Here is a 23,027-nt window from a genome sequence, read left to right as displayed (position 1 = left end):
ATTTTACCCCTCATCCTTAATTTCTAGTCTATTACATTACATTACGGTTACATCCGATCTGCATATCAGAGTTATTGTTTGCTATTTTATTTGTTAATTAGCCTTTATGAGTCCCCATCGGTGTTTTTCTGTCTCTAAAGCCAGACAATATTCTGGAGAAGGGTATGAAGTGCGTCGGAAAAACGTGGAGAAGGTGGAAATCTAGCGACAGCCTGGACCGCGAGGAGACGGAATATGACATCGAGGATGACCTGGTAACGTGAGAATTTCCCATCACCCCCCCCCACACGTGTTGACCAAGTACATACCTACACAGTAACGTGTTAGCCCGTCGTCCCACTGGCAAAAATGGCACTCGGTAATGGAACCGAATCTACAAAAACCGGAGACCCTACGCAGAAAAGAAATTTGAATTTGTTTTGGATTCGCTACCAGTACCGAGCCAGTGCCAGTGACTGAGCCAGTGACAGTGCCAGTGCCAGTGCCAGTGCCAGTGCCAGTGCCAGTGGGACGCCATGCTTCGATAGAACCTACCAACCCCAGTAAAACAAACACGTAAATTATCCCCGTATCTTTTTAGGTTTGTTTGTCTTCTTTTATTATTTAGAATTTTACGATTATCTCAACTTTAAATCACCTAAGCCGACCGTACTGCTTTTATAGATTGACAATATTAGCTTTACAGTCGGTGGCGTATTTGTACATAATATAGATTTCAAAAGTATTGATTTAAAATAGTTTTAGCCGGCTGAAACTGGGCTCTTAAATTTCAGAAATAATGTAAAAAAAAAATATATATTAACTATGAAGCGGAAAGTCTGCGTCTGGTTAACGATTTTTTGTTGTACTGTTTTTATCTCTGTAATTTCTAGTTCAACGCAACTATTTTAAGCTCGCAGAGTCATTTCTGTCATGACCTTTTCAAATTTAAGCGTTTAAATTTGGCTAGAAGATTGGTGAATCTCTACTCATTTAAAATATAAATCTTTATAAAAATAACTAGAAATACAACAAAATAAATTATGTGTTTTTAAAATGCATTCTATGAAATAAATGCATAAAATGTTAATAGTGAAAAAATAAACAAATCGATATTGTGATTTCTCGTTTTTGTAAGGCATTTCATACAATTGTTTTTGTAAGGCAGTTCATACAATTGTTTTTGTAAGGCAGTTCCTACAATTGTTTTTGCAAGGCAGTTTCTACAGTTGTTTTTTTTAAGGCAGTTCCTACAATTGTTTTTGTAAGGCAGTTCGTACAATTGTTTTTCTAAGGCAGTTCCTACAATTGTTTTTAAATAAGAAAAATTAATAATACGCAGCTTGTTATTTTAAAGCCGGCTTCTTTTGTACAATATCTTACAAACACAAATTCGAACTGTGTAATTTACTTGAACTTGTATCTCATTTCTTACTGAATGGTAGATTGGCTTAGTTGTGTACAAAGTAACTCGATATGACTGACTGAGAATGGTTACAGAAAAGGTAAACACAGGAGCGATGTTATTTCGAATTGCTATGGCTGCTTTATCAATATAAATCCTTGTTTAATTGCCAATTATATGCTGAATCACCTGATAGTGAAATCGTTCCCCTTTGGCAATAATATTGTTGATAACACGAAGCATAATGTTGTATTTCCCGCGTAACCGAATAATAATAATTATTATAATCAATGGGTGAATACAGCTTTGATATTGTAGGTACAACGTAATGTATAAGTGAACCTGTCACTTCCGTATAATCATTGTTCCCTCAAACGTATGCAGAGAGATTACCTAAACTGATGTGTTAACACCTCTTTGATACTTTAGATACAACGTAATGTATAAGTTGAACCCATTACTTGCTTATAATTATTGTTCCCACAAACGTATGAGATTACCTAAACTAATTATCAAAATTTGATGAACATCGAATCGTCGATCAGCGCCATTTTGAACTTTTGACGTTAGAAAGATCCCCGAACATCGACGAAAGAATGGATGCGTTTCAGTGTTTGAACAAATATCAATATATTGTAAAGCGTACTTGAAGTTAAATAGCACAAAACTGCGCTATATAAATAATGTTATGTTATTATAGTTGTGGTCATAACATGCCTGTTATTCTTGACAGCTGATTACAAATTGTTAAAAAACTAAAATACACCGAGAATCATCGGCGTTTCGGGGACAATTCGAATGTGAACATTTATGGCGCTTTGATTTGATGTTCATCAAATGTGAGGAGAGTTTGAAACAATCCAACCTAACTGCGAGAATTTATTTATTTTCTTTTAACAATTATTTCAGCATTATTTCTTTAGCCAAATTTTGTCTTTGAATTTATCCATATAATCAAAATATGTCTCATTGATAGACATTCAAATTCACGCCTTTGGTCCCGTTGTATTTTTTAAATCCTGTTTTGAATTATCATCTGAATAATCATCACACATTCAAATATTTATGGAAATTTTATTTCAATTCATACTGTACATTTCGCATTCTATGTGTGTTACGTAGACAATATTTTATTTTGAAGTTTTCTTTAAATTTTGCTGTTTTTTTGGGTAGATGCTACATAAAAAACACAATATATGTACATTCCTATATGTGTTGTTTGGTGCAATTTGAATTCAGCCAATGTTTGCTTGTTACTTTTACGGTGGTTTACGGATAAAACTACATTCTCCCCTTGAGGTTGGCGACACATTACGCTATACGCATCATGGCTTAGCCTATTTCAGCATATCACTCGCCATACACTACCAATGGGAATGTATGGCGAGCGATATGCTGAAATAGGCCAAGCCACAAATATATAGCGTGGTCTCTCAAGGCTTTAACTGAAAAGTAATAAATTACGAGTAGTGAACTCTCCATATTTCACTCTATCTCTTCTAGAAATTACTTAGTTGCCAATTTAAACAACTATTTATTGGGATTTACTGAATTCTATAATATGAGGGATTTACTGCCTGTTTTTCTTTTATAAACACCGGGCATTCTTTCGAAAATAACGTAATATTTAAAATATTTTTGCTTGAACAAATAAATTTGCGGAAAGTTAACGGTTAGATTTCGAAACCCGAATTAATGACTCGAACGGGCGATGACTTGGAAGAAAAAAGGACAGGATTTATTTTATAAAGATAAAAGTCACTAGATATCTGTTTCCTAAAAAAAGAAACAGATTTTCTGTCGATAAAATAATCGAATATTTCGTAATGAAAATATATGTAGGTACTTTTATCAGATTTTTTTTGGAATCGGATGTTTTTCAATGATTCAAATAATTAATCTCTCGGTCTCGCATTCTTTACTGATTTCGCCTTTCGTAATTATTGATAATAATGGTTTCGTAAATGGTGTAGGTTGTGGGAATTCGAGCCATTGACGATCCGTCAATTGTTTTGCAATTTGTGTTTGTAATTTAGCAATTATATATAATAGAAATGAAATGATGGTATTTTGTTTATTTTGATTTACTGCTTCCGTTGGCTCGCGTGTCTGGCGGCAAAAGACAGGGTCTATGCCATTTTCCTCGTGGGTAAGGAGAAAGTACTTTTCATTAATGCAGAAGCGCATCACGGACTTTGGCACCAAGAGACTTGGAAATATTTACTGGTTCTTTTTTTAAATGTACTAAATGAATCTTCTACTTTTGGAAGTATTTATTCTTTATTTTTCAAATGTACAAATCGAATCTTCTACATTTTGAAGTATTTATTAAGCTGCTAGTTCACGTTGGGCCCAATGCGCTCGCCCAACGTGGCGTATATTAGCCGTTGCGACGCGTTGGCCGCTTATTGTCGGTTTTTCGTGCACACATCAAACATCATTGGCGCCAACCCGCCAACAGCGTGTTCTGGCAGCTTTAGTTCTTTTTTAAATGTACAAAGTTAATCTTCTGCTTTTGGAAATAATTATTAGTTCCCTTTTTAAATGTACAAAATGATTCTTATAATTTTGGAAGCATACCTTAGTTTTTTTTTTAATTTACGTAGTAAATCTTTTACTTCTAGAAGTATTTTTTTTTTCTAAAACTTCGATTTTTACATTTTTTTTGGAATCAATGTTATACTCCAGCCACCGAGTGATGACAGCAGTGAAATCAACACTACAAAAATTCTATAAAAAATCTGCCAACTTGTGGTTCCCGATGTCACCACGGCAGTCTCTCGGTGGTTGCACTATTCTTGTAATATTTTTTCACGATCATAATATTAAAACTTATTCCATATGTTATCATTCTTTTATTCAAAGTCATTCATGCGCTCCTGCCTGTGTTCCGCATTTTCACGCTGCAAAAACAAATGGGTAGATAGTAAAAAAAAAACCATGTCAAATCAATTGCTCACAGTGTTAGCAGGTGATTTTTTTCAAACTACTAGATTAAGGTTGAAAAAAAAACTAATTTATTTAGTTTGTTGTATTGCCGGTTTTTTTAACAGTAATCTAATAATTCAATAAGATAATTGAAGCCTTCATACAAAACCATGTCTTAGAATCGGCTGCAGCATTATAAATAATGTATTTTTTCAAATGCCCTCTAGTTTGAGAACTGTCACCATCCGCCACTGCTTGCATGCAGTCTTTGTTTTGTGTACCTACTTAAATGCTCGTAAATTAGTAATATATTACGCCAAACCTTGTGCAATATTTTTGCGTAATGTGCTTTGTTCAACTTTTTATTTATTATTATTAGTGACATTAATTCAGCATTCTTTTGGGGTCTGTAAATAAATAGTTGCATTTATAATAGATTAAAATAATAATTATTGAGGTTGGTATTTGTGTTTTTATACCCCTCTATTGTAGATTAACGGTTCCATGATATTTCATCAAAATGACAACTAAACACTCCTTTAAAAAGTGAAATAGAGTCATTAAAAGTGATGAAACAAAAACTAGGTTAAATAGTGACCTATGTAACCTATTTAACCTAGTTTTTGTTTAATATGATTTAAGATTTTCACGGCCAAAAGTATTTTTGTTATTTGTTTTTAGGGTGTTATGCCGTGTTGCGCTAACTCCTTTAGCCAACGTTTCGGACAGCATTGCAGTGTCCATCATCAGGGCAGATGTGTTATTTGAAATAAATTATTTAAAAAAATTAAATAACACATCTGCCCTGATGATGGACACTGCAATGCTGTCCGAAAAGTTGGCTAAAGAAGGAGTTAGTGCAACACGGCATAACACCCCAAAAACAAATAGCAAAAATACTTTTTGTTTCATCGCTTTTCATGACTTTATATCACTTTTTCTAGGTGTGTTAATCTGTTATTTTTATGAGATACCCGGTCACCATATATGTATACATATTTATATATATATATAAATACAACCAATCGCTCGAGTGGATAAACAGCATGCCTAATAAATATGTACAATGCATATTATATTATACATTATATTTATTATTTGTATTGTTAAATTGTAAAGCTTGTTTGAGTTACCATTGTTTTAAATTTATTTTTCCACTGTTTGAAAAGTCCTTATTATTATTTGTGTATTCTTAGAGGTGTACTTATGCGAGTTTATTTATTTCCAGGTCATGAACCAAGATGTGAAAAAAGAAAATCCACTGCAGTTCAAGTTCCGGGCAAAATTCTACCCCGAAGATGTGGCTGAGGAACTCATTCAAGATATCACCCTTCGACTGTTCTACCTTCAGGTACAAAACTGCTAAATCTATTCAATATTATGAACTTAATCCTTCAACATTCAGCATTATTATTTGAGACTTCTTGTGATCAAGTAAGAGTTGTCTGGTAGAGCAGTGGAGTTTGAATACCTAAAAAATAATCTTTTCTCCCCTTTCTATCAATACTTGGAGCTTTGCATCAGTTCATTTTAACTGTTATTGATACAGAACCGGTCTGCCTAGCTTTTCCTTAAATACTCGGGGCATTGGTCATTTTTAATATTAATTAAATATGAACGCTTCTTTTGCCTTTTTTTTTTTTTCTTTTTTTTTTTCTTCTTCTTTGCCAATAATCTTCTAATAAACGTAATACGTAAAGAATGATAATATGCAATCTGCAGTGTTTGTATTGATATTTGTGTCCTCTTCGCGCAATATTGTATTTGCCAATTTTGTGTCACTGAACTTGTGATGGACTCGCCCTGGGATAAATTTTTGTTATTGTTGATTTATTATGGTTAGAAAGAATTTTTCAGTTGATTTCACGAAGTAGGAGTTTACCAGATGTTGGCCTTAAAGCTGCTTTAGAAACAAGTGTTTAGATTTATTAGGGTAGAGAAAAAAAAAAATAGGAACATGACTGTATCGTCAGAGACCTCCGTGATGGTGGTTAATAATAGTAAGCCGAGCTAAAATGCTGGTGGGCCAACACGCCACTGGACTGGGGGTAGTCAAGTTTCATCCTTTGAACAAAGAGTTAGACATTTCACTGGAGGAGTAACAATTTATTGGTTTTGAGACGATTTAAAATTAATGTGACAGGTTCTAGGGCCATAATTGATGTGTTCCTTTAGTGCATTTCTGTCTTTTGAAAACAAAAAGCATTCAGAATTCAAAAGAAAATAAATTAGAAATCGCATATGGTGATTTGGGGGGTTGGTTTGAGAAGGGGGAGTCTGGATTTGAAAGCGCGGGGAGACGGTCGAGACAGTCAGCGTTGAAGGTCGGAAGAAGCAAGTCGATAGTCGTGGTTAAGGAGCGCGGGCGGGTAGTCAGTTTTTGATAGTCTGGATTTGAAAGCGCGGGGAGACGGTCGGGACAGTTAGCGTTGAAGAACGGAAGAAGAAAGTCGATAGTCGAGGGTGGAAAAAGCGGTTCAAGATAGTCAGTTTGAAAACGTTGGGAGGCGGGAAATACAGTCAAGGGGGTCAGAGTTTCAAGGTCTGGGAGACGGTCAGGAATAATCAGGATCGGTCAGCGTTTTAAGATAGTCGAGTTAGTAAAAAACTAGGAAGCGCGTCAACAAGAATTAATCGTCGGGACGCGAACACGGCTAAAATCATTTAGTGTAGAAGGTGCGGTTTTCTAACAGCATGAGTTTTCTGCATGTGACTGTGTTTGTTTTTTTATAATTATTTGGATTGTTGACACTAAGATGTATCGGTAAGTCTATTATAATCTAATTATTAACACTTATTTCCTTAATGTAAACCAAATAATCCAATTGTATTTTGAAGTAAGGGTATTCAACTTGAGCACTATAGGTACCCGTTAGCGAAGGAGGTCATAAATTACGAGACCTGGCCATTAAAAAAGGGGCGAAGAACGGTTACCCTGAAACCGCTTTAGATCATCCAACAATAGACATTGTTTATGAGTTTAAAATGATTTAATAATTCTCTAGTAGTTATATTTAGCGCCAAAATTTATAGAACACAAACCATCGTATTTATGCAGTGTTTTTATAGTAACGGATAGAACGGTAAATTAAATGCTTCAATGCCTGTTATTTGAAAATGAGTTGTCGTATCCTCCTTGGGAATTCAACTTATTCTATACGGAATTCATAAAATATATTTAATTAAATATAACTTATTCAAACATCACTCTTTTCATTCATTTTGAATCGGGATAACGCAGCGGGTTACAGCTAGCCGCCGGGAGAATTCATCTGTCTGGCATTCCTATTCTATGAAGTGAGATTTTCATTTTTCATAAGTTTGGCGGGGACGGAGTGTACGAATTTTCCGTAGGCTGTCCTATCTTACCAAAGCGACAAAAGCGAAGGGAACGAAATTTGTAATTGGCTTGCCTAATAGGGACTCTTGTGTTAGCAAAGTCGATAACCCTGGATACCGATATAACGTCTATTTTAGTATAGCAGCGCCGGCTTTTTCCCCTGCTATTGGTGTGGTTGAGTTATTCCCGTAAAAGCACCGGTTTCTGTCGAAGGTGTTGGCGGACCAGCCTTAGATAGTCACCCGGAATAGACCTCTGTTTCGAGTATTTTCAGCTGGTGAGAGGACGCTTTCACTGAGTTCAGATCGAAGGGAACGAAAATTGCTAGTGGGCTTTCCTACTTGAGTTAGCTGGTAGACGAAGGAACAAAGCGGATAAGGGCTATGCTATTCTTGGCTGGCGTGTGAGGAGGATTTTCTCGCTGACAGAACGAAGGGATCGTGACGAATATGAAGTTGTTTCGGCGCTTTCTGACGTCCTTCCTGTCAAATTCAATAAGTACTTACCCCACTATAGGAGGAGAAGTCATCCAGAATTAGGTTGGAAATTGACTCCGACTGAAACCGTTTGAGCTGACGGAGATCGGATGATTTCAGATTCACGACCTGATGATTCCAGTATCCCTGATCCTTAGCGCCGGAAGTCGAGGATATCAATTTCTACCATTCTTTGATATTTGAAGCGAACGGAGGGTAACAAACGATAGAGCGAATGACCATGACTTTGAAGTGGGGTAAAATCTCCCGTCTAGGGAACATTCGTTATGTCGGATGGACGCCCTCATCCAAATTAAATATTGACATGACTATTTTGAGTGTGGACGAAAGACTTGAAGTATGTTCTGTATTGTACATATGATAAATATGTGTCATTACCTCTACTGGAACGAGAAGCTGTATAGACTGGAGCCAGGAGCTATTTGGAGTAGCGTGACTGCAGAGGCGAAGTCGAACAAACTGAAGCTGAATTCATCATTATCCTTACGAGCGTAAACCAGAGGGGTGTTCACGGGACTCCCGAACTCCTGACGTTGCTGATGCAAACCACTTCAGTATATGTTTATGTTTGAGGTTAGTAGAGTGGACTCCTAATTTTCGGCATGCTGGCGAAGCTCAACTCATCATCGATTTGGGGGAGGTTGACGCGACCTAAACCTCGCGCTACCCACGTGGCCCAAATGGTTCCTGACACCAGGCTATCATGCCACCGGACCAGAGCAGCTCCTTGTACCTAACGGTATAAGATGAATCTTCATCATTCATCATCAACATCAACATCAACAGTTACCATCAAGGACCCACATTCCACCTTCATCACCCTCCGGCAGGAGGCAAAACATGTCATTATCTCATCTGTCGCTGAGCGATATTCAATTCATTTCTGGAGGTGTTGGGATTGGACCATCAACTTGGCTGCTCTCGAGCTGGTCACGTTGATGGGTGGGATTTGGACGGAGACCAATCGAAAGCAACACATGTTTTGTCTCTAGCTATTCCCGAAAATACCTACTCATAGAAATAACTCACAAAACTAACAATCCATAGTCAAATCATTAACTTAGAATCTTGTGCATCTTGAATTGAATTGTCTATAGTGAATTTCATGTACTTAATTTGTAATTAATTGTCTCATTATATTAGTACATTATCAACTGCAGCAACCGGAAACGTTTGGGCGAGCAAACAAGGTAGGAAAAGGTAGTTAAAATCAGGGTAGTCGGTCATTGTCTTATTTTCGAACCATACAGAATGTAACACGCCTCATCTAAAAAGAACCAAAGTTACCACAACCAATTAAAAGGATCCTTCAATGAATTAATCCCTGTCGAAACAAAAAATTGACACAACGTGACATATTAATTCGTTAAGATTGAAGGGTTGATAAACCGCGGGAAGTTGTAAATCAAACGAGCAAAATATTAATCCGTTAAGAAGATCTATCTGGCTTCTTTCCTTTGTTTTGACCATAGAACGTTAAAAACATTACAAACTGAATTCTTTCCATTTTAGTCATTTGTTCCTTTTCAACCATGTTTAGTTTTCACCTATAGTTACTGTTCATACTTCTCGAAAGAAGGAATTTTTTCTAGATTTTATTGATTTCAGGTTAAGAACGCCATCCTGTCAGACGAGATATATTGCCCGCCTGAGACGTCTGTACTTTTAGCTTCGTATGCCGTTCAGGCACGCCATGGGGACTTCCAGAAAGCCAACCACAATTCTGGATTCCTGGCCAACGATCGCCTGTTGCCGCAAAGGTACAACCCTTTATCTATCTTATCTGATAACTACTTTCTTCTTATGCCTTCTTCTGGTGGCAGCTTTGAACATAGGCCTCCGTCAGTTTTACCGATACTTGGTGGATTTTTCACATCCAGAGCCCGTAGTTTTCTACATATATGCGTGGCCTCTTGTTTAAGGATACTATCCGTTGATATTGGAATTCAAAAGTTATTCTGTTAACCGTGCTACTTCCATGAAGGTATTTTCAACTGCCATTTTTTTCTCCTGTTTCCTTTTTCTTTTTATCTTGCAAGATATATATCTAGCATGGATCTTTGTGTGATGGCTATTTTTTGTCAAGTTACTCTCTGTCCCGACAATTTTAGCAGCTCTGTTTCTGCCTTTTATGTTTAGGGCCTGTTGATTAAAACTTCAGATGTAATATAATATATATTTAAAAAAATATAGAATGGTTGTTTTGGGAAAGGTGTGAGGCTGAAGAAAGTAGAGCAGCGGAATATGAATCAGAATAGATAGCTTAAAGCCATTTCAAGCAAAGTTTCCATTTGTAATGGGTGGTCTGCAATAAAACTGTCTGGTAAATATTTAAATCAAACGGTAACTCTTCTATTCCAGAGTAATGGACCAGCACAAGATGTCAAAGGACGAATGGGAACAGTCCATCACAACCTGGTGGCACGAGCACCGCGCCATGCTGCGCGAGGATGCCATGATGGAGTACCTGAAGATTGCGCAAGATCTGGAGATGTACGGTGTCAACTACTTCGAGATCCGCAACAAGAAGGGCACCGAACTGTGGCTGGGAGTCGACGCATTGGGACTCAATATCTATGAGAAGGATGATAAGTAAGTCATTAAATCTCAATTTTCCAAACTGCTGAATGATTAAACCCTCACACGTACGCACAATGGACTGCCCTGTAAACCGTTACTTTACTATTTTACGCGGCAGCCTGAACCGGCGTGCGGAAAGTTCTTTCCGAAGCATACATGTGTGGCCCGCTAATGTCTCTTCTAGCATTTTGGTATGGAGATATCTACGAAGATTATAAACAAGGGTAAAATATTTTTTGCAATTCAATTGAAATCTTACCTTAAGTGCAGGTTTTACAAAAACATTGTTTTCTTTGTGTATTATTATTTATTTATAAAACAGCACTGTTTTGGAAAACAGCATTAATCATATCAATTCCACAGTTTGGCATTCCTTTCAATAAATGAGTGCAGAAATAACACTTTCTTTTTTCAGTTCAATCATGCATTTTGGAGAAAATTCTCAAAAATATGTTTATTGATAAAAATGATTGGACTTATTGTTAGACTTTGTTTTGCATTTTACACTGTGCTTACAAACCAATTAACATTCCTTTCGAATCCTAATAGTACGAGAGCCCACGGCCAAAATTTTTGTCTCATAGCAATACGGCCAAAACCGCATCAAATCGATAGATACGATTATCCTGAACTCGAAAATACCAATATCAGACATTTTCCGCGTAGCGTTTGATCTGACCGAATTTTCAAAATTGTCAAAGAATTTTACCGAACTGCATCATAGCAATATGTCTGATTTGCAGACTGTAGTTGAATGATAGTTCTGAGATACCGGAAACATATTTTTCAGACGTTAGTGGTGTAGCGCAAACCCGTAAAATCACTTAAAAAAATTAAAAATGAGACAAAAAAAATGTCTCATAGCAATACGTCTGAAAATCTTTTTTATTAGTAAATTTTGGTTATTTGATGCGAACAAAACAATTTTCAGACGGAAATGTGAACGCATTAAATTTTGAGACCGTTTTGAAAATGTTAACAAATTTTACCGATCGGTATCATAGCAATATGTCTGAAAATTGTTGGACATGATAAAATAAGTTGTCCACATGTGCAAAAAATTTATATCAGACAAATTAAGTGTAGCACCTTCTCTATCAGACAACTTTTCGATACTCAGATATCATTTAAAAATCGTATTGAGGCATCTTGAATTTTCTGTTACAAACCAATGAATACGTTGCGACCCTGAATTTATTAGATGATAATTAACAAAGAATTTACCCGAAACCGTAACATTGAAGTTGAAGGACTGAAATAAATCGCACAAAAGGAAACTGGGATGAAGTTGAAAAAAAAACGGTTTATTCAAAGTTACAAAATATTCTCGTATTCAATCGCTGTCGGATTCGGAATCGTCGTCTTCGAAATCACTCTCGACGTCGCTCGGGAGATCTTCAACGTCTTCTTCTGTCAAAGTACATATAATAGACAAGGGAGATTCTTGAATATCTATGAAGGCTGTAAATTTAAAAAAAAACATTTAACAGAGGCGTCGGCCAGGCGACTCCGAAACGTTATTTTCGTTTTTGGGAGTATATGCTACACTTAAAGTGTCTGAAAACAGGTTTTTGGTAATCATGGCAGCAATACGAAAAGTTGAAAAAAAAATTATCCGTATTGCTATGATACAGGTCGGCTAAATTTGTTGACATTTTAAAAAATGCGCTCAGGCTATATGCTACGCGCAAAATGTCTGAAAACAAACTTTTTCGTAATACAATTATAAAATCTATGTACATTTTCACTATCAGACGTATTGCTATAATACCGACTGTCTTTTTTTTTGACACAGCAGAAATGGCCTCCCACGCAGTTGCTACACTTTCGACCGTTACTACACACCTAGTCGGGTTCAGAATCATACAATCTAACGATTTTATAGGGTTTTTGCCGTATTGCTATGAGACATGGTTTTGGTCGTGGGCTCTCGTACTATAAGACTCAGACAGGCCAATAAAGGATTATTTTTTCTTGAAAGATTATAGATGTTTTTAATTCATATTATTAGACCTCAGCCATATTCTGTCAGACGGAAGGAGTATTTCCGCTTTGCAATAAAATTCAAATAATTGGAATATTTCTGAGGGTCTCCGAAAATTAAAAACTGTTTTTGAAAGGTGGTAAAATACGCTATCATATTTTATTATTGGAAATGAACATATATTTTTTGAAATATGAAAATTTTTAATGCAAACATAACAAAAATTAAAATGGCTCACTTTACGTGTTTTGTGTCTAAAATTAGTGATAGCAAAAAATATATAAAAACACACTTATTTTATTAGAATATATTACGAACGTTATCGTCACCTCACTTTTTTGTCGTTTAATATAAAAATATTTAATAAAAAATATCTCATAAGTTTTTTTTTTCCAAATTGCGGTTGGTACCTTTGGTCTCACAAAGGTGTACATTTTAATTCTTCTGTGGTTAACCTTTGTCCTTTGAATTCCAGGCTAACTCCTAAGATTGGCTTCCCTTGGTCAGAGATTCGCAACATCTCGTTCAGCGAGCGCAAGTTCATCATCAAGCCCATCGACAAGAAGGCGCCTGACTTTGTGTTCTTCGCGCCGCGCGTGCGCATCAACAAACGAATCCTCGCGCTGTGCATGGGCAATCACGAGCTCTATATGCGTCGCCGCAAACCCGACACCATCGACGTACAGCAGATGAAGGCGCAAGCTAGGGATGAAAAAATCGCCAAGCAGCAGCAAAGGTAATTAATTTAATACTTTTTTTACACAATATATTATATTTTTTTTTTATGTAAATAAGATAAGCATGAGTCCAAACTGCTCAGAATCCGTGGCAATAGTGGCTTTTGGGTATGTTGTGAGGCTAAAGAGAGCGGGGAGGGGAAGGAGATGTCCAGAAGAAGGTCGGTTAGTACCTGACTAATCAGATCAGGTCACTAAAGAGCTATATTTCGATTCTAAATGGTGGTCTTGCACAAGGGCGAAACTGAAAGTATGTTCTGCTCTGATCGTAATCAAGGAGAACCTATAAAACAGTTAAAGAATTTAGTTAACAATCCGCAAACACCATTCCAGAAATTGACTATGTACAATAATTATCACAATATACAATATAAAATAATAATGTAATGTAATGTTGGCATTCTCAGACTATAAAAATATTACCATTCGTTATTTCGGCTACTGGCATTATACCTAGCTCTCTAATTAAAAATTTAGGCGTATTAGATCTATCAAAAAATTTATATATAAAGATGCAAAAGTCGGTCATTTTGAATACATGTAGGATAACAAAAGATTTTTTAAATATTTATGTTGAGGGATCAGTAGGATTTATAGGCCCTGTTAGAAGTTCTACCGAGCCGAACCCTCTGATATGAAAATATCTGGAGACGGTGAATTTTTTTTTCCCATTTGATATCTGGTGATTTGACGTGTTGTTGTTCTTGTATTGTTTTGTATTTATTTTACTTATATAATGCACTTACATAGTGTTGATTGACTAGCTGATCATTTGTGGAAAAGTGAGTGGAAGGGTTAAGTTTTTCCTTTGGGGAAGACTTAACCCGGACAACTAAATCGGAAGTAAAAAAATAATATAAAATGAATAAATTTTTTTTTTTCAACTTTATTATCCTTATAGCAGCGCTTAATTCATTACCGTCATCTCAGAGCAGGTCATTATTTACCTAGTATTGTAGGTACTGTCAATCTTGCAATCTTCAGTAAATAACAGGATTATAAGATTTCTTCTGTAAATAACAGCATTGTAAGATTTCTTCTGTAAATAACAGACAGAGGACATGTCGAATTGTAATTTTATTGTGCCTATTTATTTCAAAGTGGTTGAAAATTAAAACAGTACAGTTGTAAGCGTTTCATATTATGTTACTCTTCTGAAAATCTAAATCAGGGTTTTCACTTTTTTAAATGTCTGTTTTTGTAATTTGATGGAATTCCATTGTCGTGAGTATAATAAAAACCAATTTTAAACTCTATCCCATTCGTTTATTTAACTGAACTGACCAGTTTCAAACAATCACGTCTACAGGACTGATCCGGTCAGTTAAAATAAAGAAGTGGAAGAAAGTTTAAAATTTGTTTTCAATGTTCTCATGACAAAATCAGTGTACATAATTACGTTGTTTGATGTTTTATCTATTCATATGGTTTCCGAAGTTAATGATAGTTATGATGTGTGTAGGAAACAAGATAATGATAGCTATGATGTGTGTAGGAAACAAGTTAATGATGGCTATGATGTGTGTAGGAAACACAATATTAATAACTCCCTAATGATTTACGTTTCCAGAGAAAAGCTGCAGCTGGAGATTGCAGCCCGAGAGAGAGCGGAACGCAAACAGCAGGAATACGAAGACCGTCTGCGTAGTCTACAGGAAGAAATGGAGCGATCACAGGTTCATAATTTTTCTTATTTCTCCAATAGATTTCACATTAAATCAACGTAAACATGAAGATAGTTCCATGTTTTTATAATATTAAACGGTTCCATGACAAAACATCTGTTACAAAAGAGATCATTGAAGAATAGTGAAGAAAAACTCCAGTCCTGAATTTACGTCATACAAAACTTGCAAAAATAAATTGCATTGATCATCCTCTATGCATAGTTTTACCGCATTCATTGTTTAAATCATTGATTGTCCTCTATGCATCGTTTTACCGCATTCATCATTTAAATCAATGATTGTCCTCTATGCAACGTTTTACCGCATTCATCAATTAATTCAATGATTGTCTTCTATGCATCGTTTTACCGCATTCATCGTTTAAATCATTGATTGTCCTCTATGCATCGTTTTACCGCATTCATCATTTAAATCAATGATTGTCCTCTATGCAACGTTTTACCGCATTCATCAATTAATTCAATGATTGTCTTCTATGCATCGTTTTACCGCATTCATCGTTTAAATCATTGATTGTCCTCTATGCATCGTTTTACCGCATTCATCATTTAAATCAATGATTGTCCTCTATGCAACGTTTTACCACATTCATCGTTTAATTCAATGATTGTCCTCTATGCATCGTTTTACCGCATTCATCATTTAAATCAATGATTGTCCTCTATGCAACGTTTTACCACATTCATCGTTTAATTCAATGATTGTCCTCTATGCATCGTTTTACCGCATTCATCATTTAAATCAATGATTGTCCTCTATGCATCGTTTTACCGCATTCATCGTTTAAATCATTGATTGTCCTCTATGTATCTTTTTACCGCATTCATCGTTTAAGTCATACAGTTTTTTTGTACATATTTTACTCACTCAATCGTTTAAAACATATTTTGTAGGTAAATGCTTGGTTTCTCATACCTTTTACCTCCCCAGAATTAAAAATAATATATAACCCAAAAGGTGAAATAGCCCCAAAAAAGAAATTGATGAACATGGAACACTTTTATGTAATAGCCTTTTTAGGAGTATAAATAAATAAATTTTCTTTTTTATCCTGTTAACAAAAAACTAAGTTAAGTCAATCTCATTTTGAGTTGTGAATAGTGCTGATATTTTTTATTAATTGCACAGTTTAAGTGTGAAAGGAAATCAGAGGTTTCTAAATAATTTGGTGGTATTGCAGGCAAACCTTGTGGAAGCCCAGGATATGATCCGGAGATTGGAAGAGCAGCTCCGACAGCTGCAAGCCGCCAAGGAAGAGTTGGAAGAGAGACAGAATGAATTGCAAGCCATGATGACTCGTCTTGAGGAAACTAAGGTATGTCCTACCATTATGAATATGTCCAGAATGCGTCCAATTAAAATACAACTGTTTTGGTGTTGCAAGTTCTATTGCACATATAATTATGATCTTTGAGGCTTATTAGTGACCCACTTTCTAACATGAGTCTTTCGGATCCCTTTAAACCCTCAGCCTAATTTACACGCTTTTGGGAACAGCTTGTATGGTCTCATAGAAATAGTTGTGTCTCCCTTATTGTCATGGTTAGAAATATGATCTAAACGGTGTTAGAAAGAGAAAACACCACGCTTTATATTCAAAGGCTAATTTGCACGGGAACGGGAACTTTTGGGAACAGCTCATATGGTCTCATAGAAATCGTTGTGTCTCCCTCACTATCATGGTTAGATATATGATCTAAACCAGAGGTTCCCAAAGTGGTCTATGGGTCGATATCGGCACGCTGGGGGTCTATGCCAGCGAGAGAAAAATTTGGGGGTCCACGAGATTCAAATGGGGGTACATACGAGCGGACCCCCATTTACCTCAAGTCAACATTTAGGAATTCCGTAAATGACACAATAGACCTAACACAAATATAATAGACTGAGAAATTACTTATTTGATATTTGTATTTTTATATTTCGTAAAGTTGTTAATTGAGGTATATAAATAGAGTCTATGTTCCTTTTCTCGTCAGAATTAATATATTGAACCAAAACATTGCACATTGGAAGCTGCGAATTTTCCTAGTTCCTCAACTTGTTTTTGTAAAACGTCCAGGGTAATATAATGACGTTCAACATTTAAATGTACTTCACACAGACTTCAAAACTAAGTTTGAGGACATTTTGACTATGGAAATGCAACGTTGAAGAATCGGATATCATGTGACAAGAAGAACTGACCGGAATAAGCATTGACAAAGAACTTAACCACTCAGAACATTAGAACGTCAAAAGACGTAAATATGATAATAGCCGTCAAGACATTAGAACGTCTTTTCACGTAAACGCGCGAGATTTTACAAAAATCGATTTATTTCCATCACTAGTATACGGATTGCCATGATTTAAAAAACAGAGTATCGATAATGAATAACGCTACGCGTCTGTATTCAAGAATATCTGACGGCCGGCATAGTCCAGTGGTAACGCATTGGACTGCCATTCCGAAGGTCGCGGGTTCGAACCCGGCGTGCGCAAATAAATTTTATTTGATTAATTTGTGTTATTTCACAATTAATTAATTAAAATAATATATAGTATATTTGCGGCACGTTCCAGAGTGGAAGATACTACCAGTATCGCCCTGGTGTAAGACCACCATTCAGAATTGAAACGTTGCTCCAAATGGCTTTAGCCGTGTTTAGTGACTAGATCTGAATAGCCAGGTACTTCCCCACCTTCCTCTTTCCCTTCCCCACTCACCTTCAGCCTCACAACATCCCCCAATTGGGGATGCCATGGTCTCACTGGCTCCAGACGGGAGCAGTTGGGACTCTTGTGAGGTATTCACTATAAAAAATAAAAAAAAAAGTCAACCATGGAATAAATTTTCTCTTCATCTCTTCCCACAAATTCTTCCAGATTTAAAATACCAACACACTTTAAGGACATACGTAATAGGTACATTAACTATGTATAATTCAATATTTAGCACCTTATAATATTTGTAGTAACATGTACTGCGAATGTCCAAATAAATGAAAATTCAATATGAGTAGAATTACTACCTTCAGTTAGCGACCGAATGATCCAAAGTGGCGGGTTTTCATTTAGGCATAGCGCATTCAATCCTTTGCTGGGTAGCCCCCATCGTTGCTCAAGCAACATTTTCCACTTTTAATGATGGTAGTAGGAGTTCAAATATTGTCAGGTTATTCGTAAACTGGGAATGTTCGACTTTCTTTTTTAAAAATATAACCTGTGCTCTTGTCACAATAGTTAATGTATCAAATTCAATGCTAAATGACGGCAATCATGGGAGACATCCTAAAAATAAAACGACGATTATCTAAAGAATCCATCGTCAGTACCTAACATCCATCGACCAATTATATCTAGAAGCCGCATATGGATACATAGAAGCTAACAACATACTTCTTATCGGGGTGCTGCCTTTATCACCATCAGAAAGTATCTATAGTGTAAACTAATTGATTCGTTTGTATTTTAATATGCATTTAATTTGTATTTTAGAACATGGAGGCAGCCGAGAGGCAGAAACTGGAGGATGAGATCCAGTCTAAGCAGCAGGAGGTGATGCGCATTCAGCAGGAGGTGGAACTGAAGGACACGGAGACCAGGCGTCTGCAGGAGGAGGTTGAAGAGGCTCGTCGTAAGCAGGTGAGACTTATCATAATATGTATTGAAATTAACTAGCGCAGATTTCAAAGTTCCAATTTTGAAAATGACAATTAAAATCATTTACTGTTAGATATGATATATGTAATAGGTAGGTACTATGTCGCTTGCCTGAATTCTCCAAACAAACACTTCCAATATTAAAAATGACACTTAAATTCAAAGCAAAAGTTGCAGAGTTCTTTGAACCAGATATACAGGACAGACGGAGTAACAAAGGAAGAGCGACCCGTAACCGCTACCTGAACACGGTCTAATTGAACTTCTAACAAGAATGCTCACATAAATGTAATAATATGTGTTTCCAGCACGAAGCTGCGGCACTCCTGGCGGCATCCAGCACGCCCACTCATCACCACGTGCACGAGGACAACGAGGACGGTGAGGAGGGATCCGAGGAGGAGTTGGCCAACGGCGGTGGCGGTGACCTGATGGGCGCCGGAGACAATGTAGTGGACCCCGTGGAGGACCGGCGCACGCTGGCCGAGCGTAACGAACGCCTGCACGATCAGCTCAAGGTCAGTTTGTTATATTTGGAGCTAGTAGGACTAACACTTCTACACTAGTGACCAAATTCTTCTAAAATATAATTAAATCTGAGGCTCTGCTATTTTAATACAAATGTGTACATTTTTCTATCGATTTTCCATGTTTTAATTTCTAATATAAATTTCCTAAAATGGACATCTTAACTTTTACAATATTCTGTTAGGCTAAGATCTTCATTATAAGGTATTTAGTTACGTGTAAATTATAAATTATTACTTAGATAGAAAAATGTTTTTGCAATTTATAACTTAGATCTTTGATTACGCAATATGTTTTAAAAGAATTTGGTTACTTCGTCGCTCTAGTTCAGTTTTGTCCAACAGACCATTTTTGGTGAAATTGATTTAAGTATGCTGTTGTTCTCGGAAAGCATTTATTTATACGATACAAGTGAAAAAAAATAATTTTTTAATGTGTTATCAAGACACAGTTTTTCTTAAGTCCACCAAAATTAAACAACATTCCGAGCGTGTTTATCCAACACTTTGTCCTACATCCAAATTAAAAGTTAGTTGAGAAAGTCACCAAAATTGTAATTTTTTTAATATTTATAAAATATAAAAAAATTATTTAGGACTGAAGCGTCCAGCTTTACCCAGGACTTTATTCTGTTTCAAGGGAAGGGAAAAGGCGATGGGGATGGTTTGAAGGTCGAGTGTGAAAATTTGATCAATCTCGAAATAAAACTAGATTTGTATGAAGAACAAACCGATAGAAACTTTTGTTAATATAAAGCCGGGAATACACATGCCTGTAGCTGGCACACTTGCATGCAAGCTCCTTGCACATGCCAGCTACTATCATGTGTATACGCTAACTTGCATGCCTGTACCTGCCTTGCAAGTAGATTGCACAACATTTGATTTACTGGCATGCAAGTTGAGGGAGGGGACGAGGGGGGCTATGAAACCGGCATGTGTGAACGTCGTGACAGGTACGGGCATGCCAGTAGCTCAGTCTCTCATTAAATTAGCCACACATTGTACTGCCAATTGCAATACGATGATATTTAATTCACTTCGAATGTTTTCCATTGCCAAAAAGCTTGAGACTACTCAGTCTCAGAGTGATTTGAGATACGTACTGTCTAGTGACTGGCATGTGTATACGTCTTGCAAATACAGGCATGCAAGGACGCAACTTGCATGCAAGTTTAACTTGCATGTGTATTCTCATTGCGCCAGTAACTTGTACATGCCATTAACATGCATGCAAGCTACTGTTCCATTTTACAGGCATGTGTATCGCCGCCTTAATACTAGCTGACGTGTACCCAGCGTTGCTCGGGGTTATGGTTTGGAGTAAAGTTTCAAGGTTGTGAATTCTAGTGTACCTGAAAACATGGCTACAATAAATAAACTTTTATTCACGTCCGTATCTCATTCCAGTGCAGAGATGATGCGTTTAGTCTTCCTCGGGGGTCCCCGACTTTTTATACCATTCACTACTATTAAAAAACTAGATTATATCGACTTTTATTCTTATTATGGTTCAATAAGCGAGTGTTAACTAATAACCAATCTTTGCAGGCCCTGAAGCAAGACCTGGCGCTGTCCCGTGATGACACCAAGGAGACGGCCATGGACAAGATCCATCGGGAGAACGTTCGCCAGGGAAGGGACAAGTACAAGACCCTGAGGGAGATCCGCAAGGGCAACACCAAGAGGCGGGTTGATCAGTTCGAGAACATGTAGACATGTAACCCTGTCCACACCTCGCCAACATACATCACTCCAGCCCAACACATTCTCTCCATCCAACCGATACTGACTATTCTCCCATTTGAGGTGCTCGTTACTTGGTGATATTGATGATACATGCGTGATGTTTCTTTAAATGCTTTGTTCTGTTGGCTACACTGACCAGTTTGTGTTTGTTGTTTTGTACATTGACAATAATAATAGCATTACCAGCCAACAAGTGTAACCATTAAAAACCATCAATTCATTTCCGATCTACTTAAAATTTTGTAAAACAAGCTGAACTGCATTTTTAGAAGTTTATTTCTGTTTATTAAAAAAAAATCTACTTAATTCGAATAACAAGTATTGCTAATAAGAAAATTTATAATGACAAATTGAACACTTCAGAAAGCCAGAGATATGACTCAGTGAATGCTGCGTACCTCAATTGCTCCAAATTAAATTGCTATATCAAGTTAGCCATTTCATGTTTTTGATTTACCACATCCAATTTTATTATGTACAAGTTAGATTTGATATATCAATAAGACTTTGACTAAGTTGCGGATAGCATTGTTGAATTTGGAGCTGTTGAATTATTAAAGCAAGTCAGAATGTTATTCGTCGTTATGTTATTTGACCGTAAGCTCAAGTAGTAAGAATGGGACTTAAGTTCCCAACGGAAATGTTTAAAACCTTCAGAAATGTTAATTAATCCAATGGAGGTTTCAAATATTTTTGATAGAATGAAAAAGTTGATTAAAAACGCTTCTAATTGGAATATTCCGATTGAAAGTGTAGAGCGACGGCCAGAGAATTTTATTTTTAGAATATAAAAATATATCTTTTTCATGTATGTAGTTTTATTTTTATATATAAAATAAATTGTAAGGAGGAACAGTTGCGTGTGGGGAGCTGTATTCATACTCCTCCTATAGCACTACTGCAGTATTGCTAGTAGTTCACAAATATCTGCCTTTTGCGTCGCATTCGACGGATGACAGTGCGTGGCCTTCCTTTGTAAAAACAGACATTTAGATATCAGATCTAGTGACTTAGACATTAGTGATTGGATCACTCGGAGGAAACACTACTAACTAGTAACTACGTGCCTTTAAGTTAGTGCACATTTTGATAGTGGATCCAGAGTAACCCGTATGATATTGTACCTCTGGTTTAGCGCGGGATGTGTTTGTTAATTAGGGAATGGCAGATGCGAGTGATCCGTCTTCACTTTGCAATAATTGTTTCTGTTAAATTTGTATTATGTATGGTCATTTAATTTATTTTGAAGGCATTCCAAGTTACTATCTTCCTTTCGTTTAGTATTATATCGGTATTAACGGCCTTATTTTAATTTATGTTTAGTGCCATTCAACTTCCGTTTCCATCTTGGTGTTGTCTGCTGCGCCGCCTGGTGTCTCTGTTAGGGGCTCTGCAAACAAACAAACAAGCAAACAAACAAACAATGATAACTGTAAATAAACAAACAAACCATAGGACTCTTAGCGGAGCCGGAGCCTCTTAATGTTTTCTATTTTATTCTATATACCATGTTGCCTTTTCACTTTAGGAAGGAATTTATTTTCCAATAAAAAAAATTATAAAATATGCAAATTGTTTTATTTATTTTACCCTTTACCTTATAAAATTATTATTGGTTTCAGTACCCGCTTTGCGGGAAAATAGAGAACACACCATCTCTTTACTTAGCTAAGTTTATCTATCAACTAGTTCCCGTTGTTTATTTCAAAACTGTGCTCAGCAATAAGACCAGTGGCGGCTCATCTACGGAGGTCCTTTGGTCAATGACTTCCCAAAATATGCTGCAATAGTATTAATATAAAAAAGGATTTAACAAACTACCCGATTATTCATTTATTTTTAATATTCATACGATAATAGCGAGTTCCAGTGCCATCTAGTGTCCAAATGAGAAGCTACAGTATTGTACCTAGCGTGGGTCACGTCAAGTTTTGACTCCAAGCTTTCTCCTTTCTTTCTCTTTGTTAT

General features: G+C 36.4%; 1 protein-coding gene across 2 annotated transcripts in view; it reads left to right on the top strand.

The window, feature by feature from the left end:
- Nucleotides 1–22,625, top strand: part of Moe (moesin) — a 107,663-nt gene extending 85,038 nt beyond the window's left edge. For both annotated transcript variants that reach the window (XM_089632571.1, XM_089632570.1), the window contains 9 exons: nt 5,541–5,663; nt 9,758–9,909; nt 10,511–10,741; nt 13,189–13,449; nt 15,021–15,126; nt 16,319–16,453; nt 18,619–18,765; nt 19,092–19,301; nt 20,862–22,625. In XM_089632571.1, coding sequence (XP_089488697.1) covers nt 5,541–5,663; nt 9,758–9,909; nt 10,511–10,741; nt 13,189–13,449; nt 15,021–15,126; nt 16,319–16,453; nt 18,619–18,765; nt 19,092–19,301; nt 20,862–21,026 — 1,530 coding nt within the window. In that variant the 3' untranslated portion in view covers nt 21,027–22,625. The remainder of the gene's footprint in view (nt 1–5,540; nt 5,664–9,757; nt 9,910–10,510; nt 10,742–13,188; nt 13,450–15,020; nt 15,127–16,318; nt 16,454–18,618; nt 18,766–19,091; nt 19,302–20,861) is intronic.
- The last annotated feature ends 402 nt before the right edge of the window (nt 22,626–23,027 follow it).

This window comes from Hesperophylax consimilis, chromosome 6 (genome assembly GCF_061612785.1).
Source record: "Hesperophylax consimilis isolate HC1 chromosome 6, BYU_Hcon_1.0, whole genome shotgun sequence".
NCBI classification, from domain to species: Eukaryota; Metazoa; Arthropoda; class Insecta; order Trichoptera; family Limnephilidae; genus Hesperophylax; species Hesperophylax consimilis.
The sequence above is the reverse complement of the archived record's forward strand: the minus strand, read 5'-3'. Positions and strand labels throughout refer to the sequence as shown.